This window comes from Grus americana, chromosome 10 (assembly GCF_028858705.1).
Source record: "Grus americana isolate bGruAme1 chromosome 10, bGruAme1.mat, whole genome shotgun sequence".
NCBI classification, from domain to species: domain Eukaryota; kingdom Metazoa; phylum Chordata; class Aves; order Gruiformes; family Gruidae; genus Grus; species Grus americana.
Window position 1 is genome coordinate 9,820,746 of NC_072861.1, and position 12,517 is coordinate 9,833,262.

General features: G+C 37.4%; 1 protein-coding gene across 1 annotated transcript; it reads left to right on the plus strand.

The window, feature by feature from the left end:
* The first annotated feature begins 1,406 nt into the window (after window positions 1-1,406).
* RAB27A (RAB27A, member RAS oncogene family) lies at window positions 1,407-10,288 on the plus strand. Its single transcript, XM_054836523.1, has 5 exons — window positions 1,407-1,559; window positions 3,226-3,311; window positions 4,068-4,171; window positions 4,922-5,045; window positions 7,743-10,288. The coding sequence occupies exons 1-5, from the start codon at window positions 1,407-1,409 to the stop codon at window positions 7,939-7,941; spliced, it is 666 nt and encodes a 221-aa protein (XP_054692498.1). The 3' UTR covers window positions 7,942-10,288.
* Window positions 10,289-12,517: the final 2,229 nt, after the last annotated feature.

Here is a 12,517-nt window from a genome sequence, read left to right on the forward strand (position 1 = left end):
TCAGTTGGAGAGTATCTAGGTGTAAATCTGACCATTGTCTGTGTTTGATCGTGGTAAGTCCAGTCATGGCTGAGGCCACTAATCACAGTTCTTGGCTGGTAACCAAAAAGTTGAAGCTTTGAAGATAGTTTTAGCTTAATGTGGTGATTGATGCCCATATACTTGAGATATGGAGTTTGTTCCAAACGTCAAACTGTGAGTTGGTATTCAAGAAATGAATTGGTGTTTTGCCATTGATGCAAACTACTGCAGTGTTTGACTTGAAATGAATAATTTTCTTTAGTTCTAGCTACAAATAGTTCCAAAAATACTTATTTACAGTTGAAACAGCAGATTTTACTTTTTTTTAATTTATTTCATCATCTATCTTGTATTTCCCTCCTTCAGAAGAGGCAATTTAATGCCAGTTTTATGTTGCTTTGAGAATGGTTATTTTAGGCTTATCTTTTCATGTTCATTTCTTTGAAACAACATAAGGCAGCTCTCTACTGTTTGTTTTGGGGCAAGAGAGGCTCAGTAGCTACTCAACAGGAAAGTACTATTGCACTTACATCATTCTTTCTAGCATGCATGAAATTTGCCAGTGATTTTTCTTATACATTCTAGCTGTTACTGCACTTTGATCAGACTGTATCTAAGATGGTTATTTTTTCAAAGGCACAAAAAGGGTAGCGAGAAATTTCTTAAATGTGTATGGGCCACGGGAAAATGTGTGTCTTGTTTAATGGCAATTCATGATCAAGATTTAGTTTAAATTATTAACTAGCATCATGAAAAACTTTGAAGATTGGTCCTCTAAACAAAACAAACAAAAAAACCCCTAACAAAAGCAACAACAACAACTAAATGTTGCTTGGTTATTTTTCCTCCTGGTATGAAAAAACTTTTCAAGACTGAAAAACAGCTATTAATAGAAAATTATTGTCATTTTTATTTAAATATAGTGGGCAGTCTGGAATTTTTTTTCATATGTTAGTAATATCACAGTGAATGTGAGGTCAGAATTGTGTTGCTGGTATGTTTAAGTAGCTTTTGCCAGCTGCCATGCAGATTAAAAATGGTTCTGCAGTTCATATTTCAGATATCTTGAATACTTTGACCTTGATTTTTCAGTCTTGCCTGAAGAAGTTAAAATTGTGTTGCCTTCTCTTTGTAATAAGAGGAATGTGGTGAAATTAACTATGCATTTTTTTCAGTCACAGCTGAATTTGATACTGATAACTGGCATAATTGAGAGTTGAAGGTGAAACCAGTGTAAAAAAGTACAGAAGTAGTCCCACTGCTGGATGTTTGTAGTTGAAATAATGATTTGTATTTTAAACATTTGTCAAAAGAAGATTTTGCAGAGTAGTTTACTAACTAATCCTTTTTATTCTGGTTTTTCAGGTGTCTCCTGAATTCTCACTATGTCTGATGGAGACTATGATTACCTCATAAAATTTCTAGCACTCGGTGATTCTGGAGTAGGAAAGACCAGCCTCCTTTACCAATATACGGATGGCAAATTCAATTCCAAATTTATCACAACTGTGGGTATTGACTTTCGGGAAAAGAGAGTGGTGAGTTTTCACAAACTGTATGCTACTTTAAAATGGTATCTGTCTTGTTGATGGCTAGAATCTATTTTTTAAACCTGCCGATCCTTATGTTTAGGCATGCAGTCAATAGTTACTGTGTACTTAATCTTGTGGTAAGGAAATGATCTCATTTTACCTGGTTATTTTTGTTATTGTTTTGTGTTGTCCCCTCGCATTTCCCCAAAGTTAAAGTAAGAAGAGCTGATTCTAAGCAACCACTTCTTACTGCTCAGCAAGTGTTGATGAGTGTATCTACTCCATGAATTGTGCTCATAGTACCTGGATTAGCACTTTTATTGTTGAATTCCCTGCATGAGGAAGGATTGGGCTGTAGTAAAAATATTTTTGCTGTTTGTGAACTGACTAGTGAACAAAGACTGCAATGTTGATTTTAAAACCATTTTAAAACATGTGAATGAAATGGGATAGCATGATACATGGAGCTGATCTGGCTTCCTAAGCAGTTACCGCCACTGGAGAAGAACTGTGAAAAATAAGGTAGTTGTTTTTTAATGCCTGAATTGTTATTAAACTAGGCAAATGTACTTCTGATATGAAGCTGAGTACTGCATTATGATAACAAATTGCATGCTGGTCCTTACTGCACTGAGAAACTGAGTTGGCACAAGGTTTTTTCATTCTTATGTAGAAGTATTAAATGCCTTTCAGTGTAGTCTGATGATTTCCCAGGTGTCCAGAAATCTGGATGGTGTAATGAGCATTGTGCAGACTGACATAGTAGTGGAAGGAGTAAATATCTTAGTGAAATTGAAAACTGGTCTCTTCAATAAGTTAGTATTCCTTTGGTGGGATAGTAAATGTGGTGGGTTTACTTGATCAGCATATTTGATAACTCAGGATGAGATTTAGGTTTCACAACCTGAATCATATAATCCACAAATTCAGCAAACGGATGTGTGTCTAAATATATGTTTGTATCTCTGGTAATCTTAGGTACAACGACAGTTGAAGGTAAAGAAGATGGCCTAACATAACGTGTTCTAAACAATAAATAAACCTATTTTTATCTGATCTTTCCAAAGCTAACAGTTGGCCTTATTTGTATTTTCATGCTGAGTAAACTCGTCAGCTTTTATTATCATCCAATTTCTGCTTTTTAAGCTATGATATGATAAGATCTACCCTCAGCTCTTTTTCAGCAATCTTTTGGCAGCTAAGAAGAGATGTCATTATCTTTATGAGTATATTCTGTTTGCTAATGAGGTTCTGTTAGTGGTACAAATATATTGCCAGATTGCATGATACAATTGTTGCTTTCTTATAATTACATTTTAATTTGAACATGATACAAGATAATAGCAAAAGATAGAAAATCAAAATACTAAAATTAAGCTTGCCTAATGAAATGTAACGGCTGTTTTAAATATCTGTTTTGAGTCCATAGACTATTGGATACTGTTTTTCCAGTTTCACTTTTACCTTTATTTTTAAATATTCAATTGGATGCAAAATTAAAATGCAACCCATATTACTTTTGTCTTATAAAGCGGAGGGATTGAGTTCTAGTTGGGATCTTTGCATTGGCAACGCTAGTTTTGTTGCATTTAATGACTTTAAATGTCGGTTATGTTGTGTTCAGTAGAGGCTGGACTGCTATCACTCAGTCTTGCAAATTTACCTTTTACAGGTGTATAGACCCAATGGGCCAGATGGCGTTGGTGGCAGAGGACAGAGGATACATCTCCAGCTCTGGGATACTGCAGGGCAGGAAAGGTATGTTCCACGCACCCCACCTAGCAAGTAAGGCAGTTGTCATCAAGCTAGATGCAAATGGAACAGAGTACATGAATTCTCTTTATTGATCGTTATGTTTTAGTTGTATGACTCGATGGGAAAGTGCACTTACTTTAATTTTAACAGTGATGGAACGTTTCCTATGAATAACCATTAAATTGCAACTGTATTTTACAACTACAGAACATTAAAACTGTAATTGTTGCTTTTTGTCTTTTGGAAACTTTCACTTTCTTTCTTCATGGCTGATACATATAGATGTTTTTAAAGGTCGTCTTTTTTCCATTTTCCTTAAATTTCTGTAAATATGTTGAGGTCTTGGGAAAGTCAGGTGGATGAAGCCACCTCAAAGGATTCTTTTCTATTTGTCTATCAAAAGACTATCATCCTAGTAGTTGATAGTCTTAAAATCAAGAACTGACGTGTATAGGGGGCAAATTTCTGTTCAAAGTTTGAATTTAATTCTTATTTTAATTTCTGAATCTTGATCAAGTCATGCTTTATAGTGGAAGACTTTATCTAAAGCTCTCATGCTCACATGAAATGTCTCATTGACTTCCTTAGGCCTTGGGTAGGCCATAATAATGTTAGCAGTTCTTGTTATCCAGTCTCTAAATCAGCAAAACATTTATGATAAATATTTCATTCTAGTTACCTCAGTTTTATGACTGTATGCAATTATATTTTCAAAGTAACTTGTCAGATGAGCCAACTAATTTCACTTTGCTGGTCTAGGTTTCGTAGCCTGACAACGGCTTTCTTCAGAGATGCCATGGGATTTCTTTTACTCTTTGATCTCACAAATGAGCAAAGCTTTCTGAATGTCAGAAACTGGATAAGTATGGCATTTATTTTTTCTCTTTCTTTCTTTGCATGAGTCGGGAGGGGACTATATAACTATGGAGTCTCACTGGGAAACAGAACTGAAAATACTGGGCTTTATAGCTTTCTCAGTATAAAAGAAAGCAAATGTTGCATTCATAATTGTAATAGCTGCTATTACAATGGTAGCTTCTAGTGCTTACCTGAAATTCAGCTGTGCCTGCTGAACTTGAATCTTAACCTATATAAAAGCAAGCTGAGAGAACATCATATCTCAGGCTCTGGTGATATTCAGTAATTTAACTGTGTGGAAAGCCTATGCAAAACTCTATTTTGACTTACCTGAAGCTTTGTCAGCAAACCTTAATGGAAGGCAAATGTTACTAGGCTGGTGTATCTAGGGAAAGGAGTTCCCAAATGGCATCATCTGTCAGGAGAGGGAAATATATCCTTTCCTGGCAGCTCACTGAAGGTGCTTGGTGAGCATAGCTCCTTAAACTACAAATACACAGTTTCTGTGCTAACTTTGTCAGGCTTCTGCTTCCCTGGCTTTTTCACTGGGTACATCATAGTGGATGTCCACCTGTTCTTTGGCTCCTCAGTGCAATAGCAGAAGTTCTGTGAGATAACAGAGAACATACTTGTTTTCTGTCTTTCAAAGAGTTTTTTTCTTGAAGGACTTTGTGTCCCCTGAACTGTGTTAGTGTTCTTAGTAAGCTTTATGTGTGACAGTAAGGTGTGACCCCTATTCATGTTGTTGCTGTTAGGTCAGCTACAAATGCATGCATATTGTGAAAACCCTGACATTGTATTATGTGGAAACAAGAGTGATCTGGAAGACCAAAGAATGGTGAAAGAAGAAGAGGCTAAGGAACTTGCAGAAAAATATGGGTAACTTCCTTCCTTCCAGTCATTGCTGTGTTTAAAGCAGAACGAAACGTTTTCTGTAATGCATTTTCTGTATACTGAAAGGTTATTGTGAGTATAAGCATTTTAGAATGCTTAACTGCCTGGTATGATATCTTTTTTTTCTGTCAGAGATTAAGGTTTTCTGCATTGTCTAAAAATTCATACTTAGTATTGCAGTAAACTTGCACTGGAGATTGGTTAATCATCTTCTTTCCTTGGCAGAAAACAAAGTAAATTTTCACAAACATTCTGGAAAAGAGAGAGAATTTACATGGAGAGGCAGGTGAATGATGAGGGTCTAATTCTTTGCTCTTGCCTGTGCTGAGGCTTTCTATTGGGCACAGTAAACTCAGGTCCCTTACAAAGTAAAATCCAAAAGAGCATTTGGTGATGTGATGAGTGTCACATCAGATTTTAGGGAAAATAAAAAATAATACCAAGCAACGATATCCTAATTTACAAACTGAGTTGTTTTACAGAAGTTTGTTGTAGTGTAGCTGTTGTGTCTGGCGTGGCCATGGAAACACGTGGCCTCAGGTTCTTTGAGAGCCTTGGGACCCACTCACCAGCGTTCAGAGAGTCTGCTTACAGAGTGCCGGGTTCCCACAGAAGAGCAGTTCTGGCCCAGCCCATGGTTCCCCAGTTCTCTGCCCCCTCCCCATTCAATCTTCCTTCAGCTGTTCAAGCAGTTTTGTTAGGACTGTACCTGAGGTGAATTCTTAGTGACTTAGCCTCAAAGAGGTCAGCTGTGTTTTGTTGCAGGCCTCTCTACTCTCAGAGACTCCCAGGGAGTCTGAAAACCAAGTCAGACCAGCAGGAAGACAGGTCAGCCTTGCCCTTCCCCTTCCCTACAGGCACAGGTCATGTGTCCCTAAAAGAACTATGTGAAATCTTTATTCCTATTAGATACTATTTAATCCCATAGTACTCTTATACCCCTCTTAACTCTTCCATGGGTCTCATCTCTGGATTACATTTGCATTTAAGTGTGGATCAGAAGTGTGCTTTCAAAGCAAATCTTCTGATCCATTTATTGTGGTTTGATTCACATAGTGGGGCAAATTTCTAGCATGTGAACTGGATTAATTCTCAGTTGAAAAGTAAACTAGATGATGTGCTCCAACCACTGATCTGCGTTCAGTCCAGAGAAATAGATTAGAGCTGGTCCAAAGTAAAGCCCACAAAACATGCATAGTGTGAACACTAGGTCCTCTGTGCTAACTGCCTTGTTCTGCAGGTCTAGTCCTCCTGTGCCATGCTGTTTCCTATCACATAGTCACAAATTAGCTTTCCTTGACCTTGAAGAATCATTGGAGGCAAAGCAGAAGCAATCTGTCTACTAGTGACAAATGGGTTTAGTGCAGTATTACCTTGTTACTTTTTCCTTCTCCTGTGAAAATGCTTGTTTGAAGTCCGTGTCAGACAGATGACAGCAAGTGCATAAGGTACTTGAACCAGCTGCTTGTGAAGGAGCAAAAACTTTTAAACAGCAGCAGATGGCATGTGGCCATTTCTTAAAGATTTAAGAGATCTCTTTGCATGTGACTTCTGGAAATAATTTATGAAATGCTTATCTTTGCGGCTGAAAATGCCAACTTAATTTAGGAATAGGGAGCTAAAAGTCAAAGTTATAGATCATGTCCAATCTGTAGGCAGTTGCAAAGTTCTCTGCCCTGTAGAGATGAGACAGGATAGCTGCTAGGAGTCACTTACTCCTGAGGGGAAACAAGATAAATCCTGCTGCAGCTAACAGTGTTCTGGTAACAGAAGTGTGAGATAGTGAATATGTTTTTTCTGTGGAAAGGCCTCGTACTGGTAAGGGATGTATTTTGAAAAGGACTGCAGGAGACGTGCACACTGAGACAGTAAGATAATATTTTTGACCACTCATTGAATCTGGCAATTAGTAAGTTCAAGTTAAGTAAGAAATACTTAAAATTATGAAGGATTATATCAGTCACTTGGGGAGTAACACTAGTGAAGCCACTCCTGCACCACCCTGTGGCACTGAGCACAGAACGTCAAAGCCTACAGACCTCCCATTGAAACATCCTGACCCACAACAATAATGAAAACTAGCAATGTGTTTTCAATACCAAGATGCCCAGAAGCCTTTGTTAACAAAGACATAGGTGGTCTGAGCACTGAGATGTACATATTTTTATTTAATGTAAGGGAGTTTATAGTTGAGGTGTCAACAGAAGAAACAGTCTCCTTTTGTAGAGATAAGAATACCACATTAGGAGTCTTTACTGCCTTGTCTGCTGGGGAGCTTCCATATGAGCATTCCCTCTCTTGCAATGACACCCTAGCTGATGTAGATAGAAATCAGTAAGGAGAACACTTATGCATGCAAGGCCATATAAAGTAATTGCATCTCTTGCAGGGAATGGAGCTGAAAAACACCTCAGGAGCATAACTTTGGGAACTCATACTGACTGGTGCCTCTGTAAATTGTAGACTCCATGATGTAAATTAAAGCTCATCCTTCTGCCCTACCTGCAGTCAGCCATTTCATTCATTTATTTTGCATTTCAGACCACTGGCCACTTAGTGTCTTTCTGCTATGGAGTAGCAGTGTTTGTGTGATTTCTAAGTACATGGCAGTAATCATGTTTTGTTTTTTCTCCTATGAGTGTAAACTCTATAATGTAAGTTTGTGGATTTTGTCTTCTGCAGAATACCGTATTTTGAAACCAGTGCAGCTAACGGGAATAATGTAAGCAAAGCCATTGAAACTCTGCTTGACCTCATTATGAAGCGCATGGAACGGTGTGTGGATAAATCTTGGATCCCAGAAGGGGTAGTGCGCTCCAATGGGCACAGCTCTACAGAACAACTGAATGAGGAGCAAGAAAAAGGCAAATGTGGCTGTTAACTCCGTTACAATTAAGTTTAACGTATATGCTAAAGTATAGTACAGTTGCAGCTTAACTGTTTAACTTATGGACAAATCAGATTGTGTAGTTACCTAATGAGCTCTATTAAGTCTTGATACTAATTTTTGGTTTTTTCCTCTCAAACTATTGACCTTTGCTTCCAAGTTATGCAGTTTATTGGTGATGGGACAGAGGTTTAATTTGGTGTAGCACTGGATATTCCTCTAATTCTCTACTTTGGAGGGAAGGGAAGGAGAGGAATTTTCATTACCAAATTTAAAAACATCTCTCTCTATGGGCAATAAGAAAAGGTAGGCTTCTGAATTGAAGGATCTTCAGTTGCTCTTTGAAGGCTCTATTAACTACACAGACTAGGTGTTTAGATTAGATATCGTGACAGCTCTTAGTCTCTACTAACAGCAAGCTTACCAACATGGCTCTTGGTTTTGAACAGAAACATTTAATTATTTCATCAATCAATAACAATCTTAAAGAGCAGATCCTGTGTTTTCCACAAAAGCCTGTGAATAACTTTTCATTGCTCTCTCAAACGATCAGTTTTTAGTGATGAAAACCAAAAGAACGCTATTCTATATGGAATAAAAAACTACAGAGAAGCACAGGGGTGTATATGTAGAGCACTTTGACTATGTCATGAAATTGAACATGTAAACTACAACTGTACTATATAAAATATATCCAACACAGCCTATGAGACCTCCTGACATAATTTGAATGCATATACATATTTTTATATGTAAGTGGCATAACTGTACATCTGTTATGTTTCTTTTATGCTACCACTCATGCTTTAAACAGGAATGCAGGGCAACCTAGATGTCAGCAAAATTTCATCGGAGCTAGTGCTTTGCACTAGATTTGTTTTACCAAACAGAGATTTTGAATGTTTCTTCAAATTTGGATTGAAAAAAGAATGATGATTGTCTTCTGGTGAGACGCAGCTGAGATACTAGTTCTGTCTAGATCAGTATTTCTATAAATTTATAATGCGCATCTTATTCTGCCAACCTTTGTGTCCTGTACATCTTGGTTATTATATATTCATTTATGGCTTGTTCATTTCCCTTAGGTTGTATTTTAAAAAGAATAGAGTTGCTTTTCTCTCCCCGCCACTCCCCCTGTCCCCAGATCACATGAATGTCAATTTTTTGTTTCAGTGATCATGTTACACTCTGATCATTTTTATTTATTCATACAACCGAAGGAACAATCAGTATTTTTTGGGTCTTTTTTCCAGATTGATTTATAAAATGTGCCTACCAAACTGTTTTCTACCCTGGCGGAGGTTGTATAACTCTAAAGTATTGCCAATTAAAGTCATAACATGCCAAATGAAGTCTTTTTACAGATTTTTCCATAACGGTTTGTTTACAAAACTCCAAAGCTATTACTTCTTTAGAAATTATGTATTTATTTATTTAAATATTCTAACTTCTGCAATTTCAGGCAAACATTGATACTAGTTATGAACATGAATTGCAGCATAACAAATTTTTTGAAGGACCAAAAATGTTTCTAGAATAGGAGCTAATAAAAAAAATAATTTATGTAGTCTCTGGTTATATTAATAAATGAGTAAGTGTTAAAACATGGTTCTTAAATATTTTACAAAGTAATGCATTATTCTTTAACAAACACAACATGTTAATATTAGATTTTTATCACAGCCTACACAAAGTATTTTAAAAGTGCAATATAATTTGACTGTTCTGGGGCTAGGACAGAGATTAAAGCAATTTTATATTGAATAAATATAGGGGTTTTCCTACTATACAATACCAAGATTCTAAAATGGTGGTGGACTGGAGTTACTGTAGTTTAATTCAGAGTGCCTTTTGAAGTTACCATCACGTTTCTGACCAGTAGAGTATCAAACTCTATTGTAGGACACAATACATTTCAATGTACTTCAGTGTCTGAATTTGTTTTAATGTAACTCTTTGCTTTTCGGAGGGTTGCAGTGGAACTTTGTCATGCATTAACTTTAATGGGGGGTTTTGTGCTTACAGTTCCATCCAGTTGCTGAAAACAGTAAGGATTATTGCAACAAACTACTGAGCTAAGTGACTACTGAAATGGTGTAAAAATATTTCCTTTTGAATACTTATGTTTAGATTGGATATTAAATATTAAATACTGAAACTGTCATATTTTTGTCATGCATATTATATGTAACTATTTACTATATAAAGAGAGTCTACATAAAATTGCTTTGATGTCAGCCTTTGAAATGTGCCATAAGATCTATGTGTTTGAATTATTCTGTGACAAAACTTTTGTTCCCTTTATAGCTCTCATGAGAAATCACAGTAAAAGTTTCTTGACAGTGAATTACTATTCTTACTAGTCTAGCACTGGTTTTTAAAAAAAAAAAAAAAAACAAAGAAGATTTTTCATGTGATGAGAAACTGTTATTTCAAGAAAAGTTGTTTCCATCCAGTGTCAGATGAAAATTTTGATCCATAATGGAACATTTTGGAAAGGATTTCCATCATGATGCTTCATCCCAGGATTTCTTATAAAATAGTTAAACATTCCTGATCTGAACCTTGTCAGCATTTGTTGAACTGAATTGTAACATTTCCTGTTAGTTCACTGTCAGTCTGTGTCCTTCTGCACTGTCCCTGTATGTTATGGGGTTTTTTTTAGTTCAAAGGTGTCTAAGTTCTCTTCTGTGGCCTAGGTACTTCTTGATGTTCCCCTCTGGCACAAACTGAACCAGTTGGATGGGGGACTGATGCATCCTGGGTGATGCCAGAAGGAGCTCAAACCCATAGAAGAAAATAGAGGCAATACTTCTGTATTTGTAAGACAGACGTTCAGAAAGCTGCTAATGTGAGCATGTAGTGTGTTCAGAGCAAAGGGAATTAAGCAATACATTTTGTAAAATCTATTGCTTCTACAAAGGTAAGGAGCCACATTTTTCAAAATAGCTGCTTCCATGAAGAGCAGTGTAGATTACTAGGTAGGTTATGATATGCTAGAGGGCACAGCTGCTATTCAGAGGTTCCTTGACAGGCAAGAGAAACTGAGCTAAACTAAACCTCGTTAAGTTTAACATGGGCAAGTGTGACTGGGTATTCCATATGGGTTGGAGTAACTGCATGCAGTAGTACTGGCTGAAAAGACATTTTGCAGAAAAGGGGCTGGGCATCCTGTTCAACAGCACGTCAACCAGGAGCCAGAAGTGTGCCCTTGTCGCAAAGAAGGGGGGCTGCATTAGAAAAATGAAGCCAGCAGGCTGAGGAAGTAAGTCTTCCCTTATATTTAATAATTATAAGACCGCATGTGTGCATAAATATTTGGAGACTAGAGCTTTGTTATGAGTTTAAGGTATTGAGTTGAGATGTTTGGTTGAGTTGATTCTTGCTGTGGTAATCTGTGTCAAAAATCAAACAAATGAGCCACTCAGTTTGCTGCAAAACTTCTTCCACTGAGGCTGTTTTTCAGCTGGATACTTAATTCTGTCTGCAAATAACTGTTAATGGAGTAGAAGTACATGTTCTTTTTTGATAATTAATCAGGATCTGGCTCCAGCAACCTTCAATCTATATTGCCTTTCAGATCAGGGATAAGCACTTCCAATCTACAATGTAATGGCTTGTACTTCAAGAGGAGATTAGTGCCTTGATATGAAAAAAGGTGTGTGGGGAGAAATCCAATTGTAAATGTTTGTAGTATCACTGTGCTCTCACATCCCATCTGTCTGCTGGAGGCATTGGTGACAGCCTGTAATCCACAGTGTTTAGATTGTAGAAGCCACCAAAGACTTCACAATACAGTTCTCTGCCAGGAAAAAGCTGTCTTCAGTGAAATAAATACAGCCCATGGGGGAAAAAAAGTCACACGGGCAGGAAACTCAAAGTAATCAAACTGAAAAAGAAGGATTGCAATTACATATGCCAAAGCACAGCAGCCCTAGACCTAAGCAAACTTGTTTACTATTTGGTTTTGCCTCTAGTTGTAAACTTGGTGTCGTCTTCACTTCCCTCATAAAATGGCTTTGTGTATGTGTCTCTGCTATTTCCTCTTATCAGCTGGGTTGCCATCTTCTGTCACAGCCACAGAGCCTTCCCTCTGGCGTGCAGCATGAGACTAATATCCTGTACGGTCCTATCTTGCTCTCTGTCTCTGAGTCAGTTCGGAGCTATTGTTCCTTAGGGCTGGGGGTGAGTACTAGTCACCAGTCATATGCTCTAGCCTGTGTCTCCTGCAATAGGATGTGGCTGAAGTTTGGTTTTCAAAAAGATTGGAGACAAATTCTGTGCTGATAAGGATAGTGACTCTACTGTGCTAAAGCAATTTTTTTTCTTTCTTTCATCTTTCTTAATATAGCCCCAAGCTGACTGCCTTTTTTGTTGTTCTAGAAACCAGAAAGCAAAAACTGCCCTAAAGGCACGTGCAATTCAACACATGGATTTTTCACCAAATACTCGGTTAATTTCTTTTAAATGGAGAAGCAGGAATTGTGGCGGTAAAGCCTTACGTGGTGAGGAAGATTTCAGACTCTGAGCTGTGATGGCATCCTAAGATTGAAGGACAGAGAGAAGACCC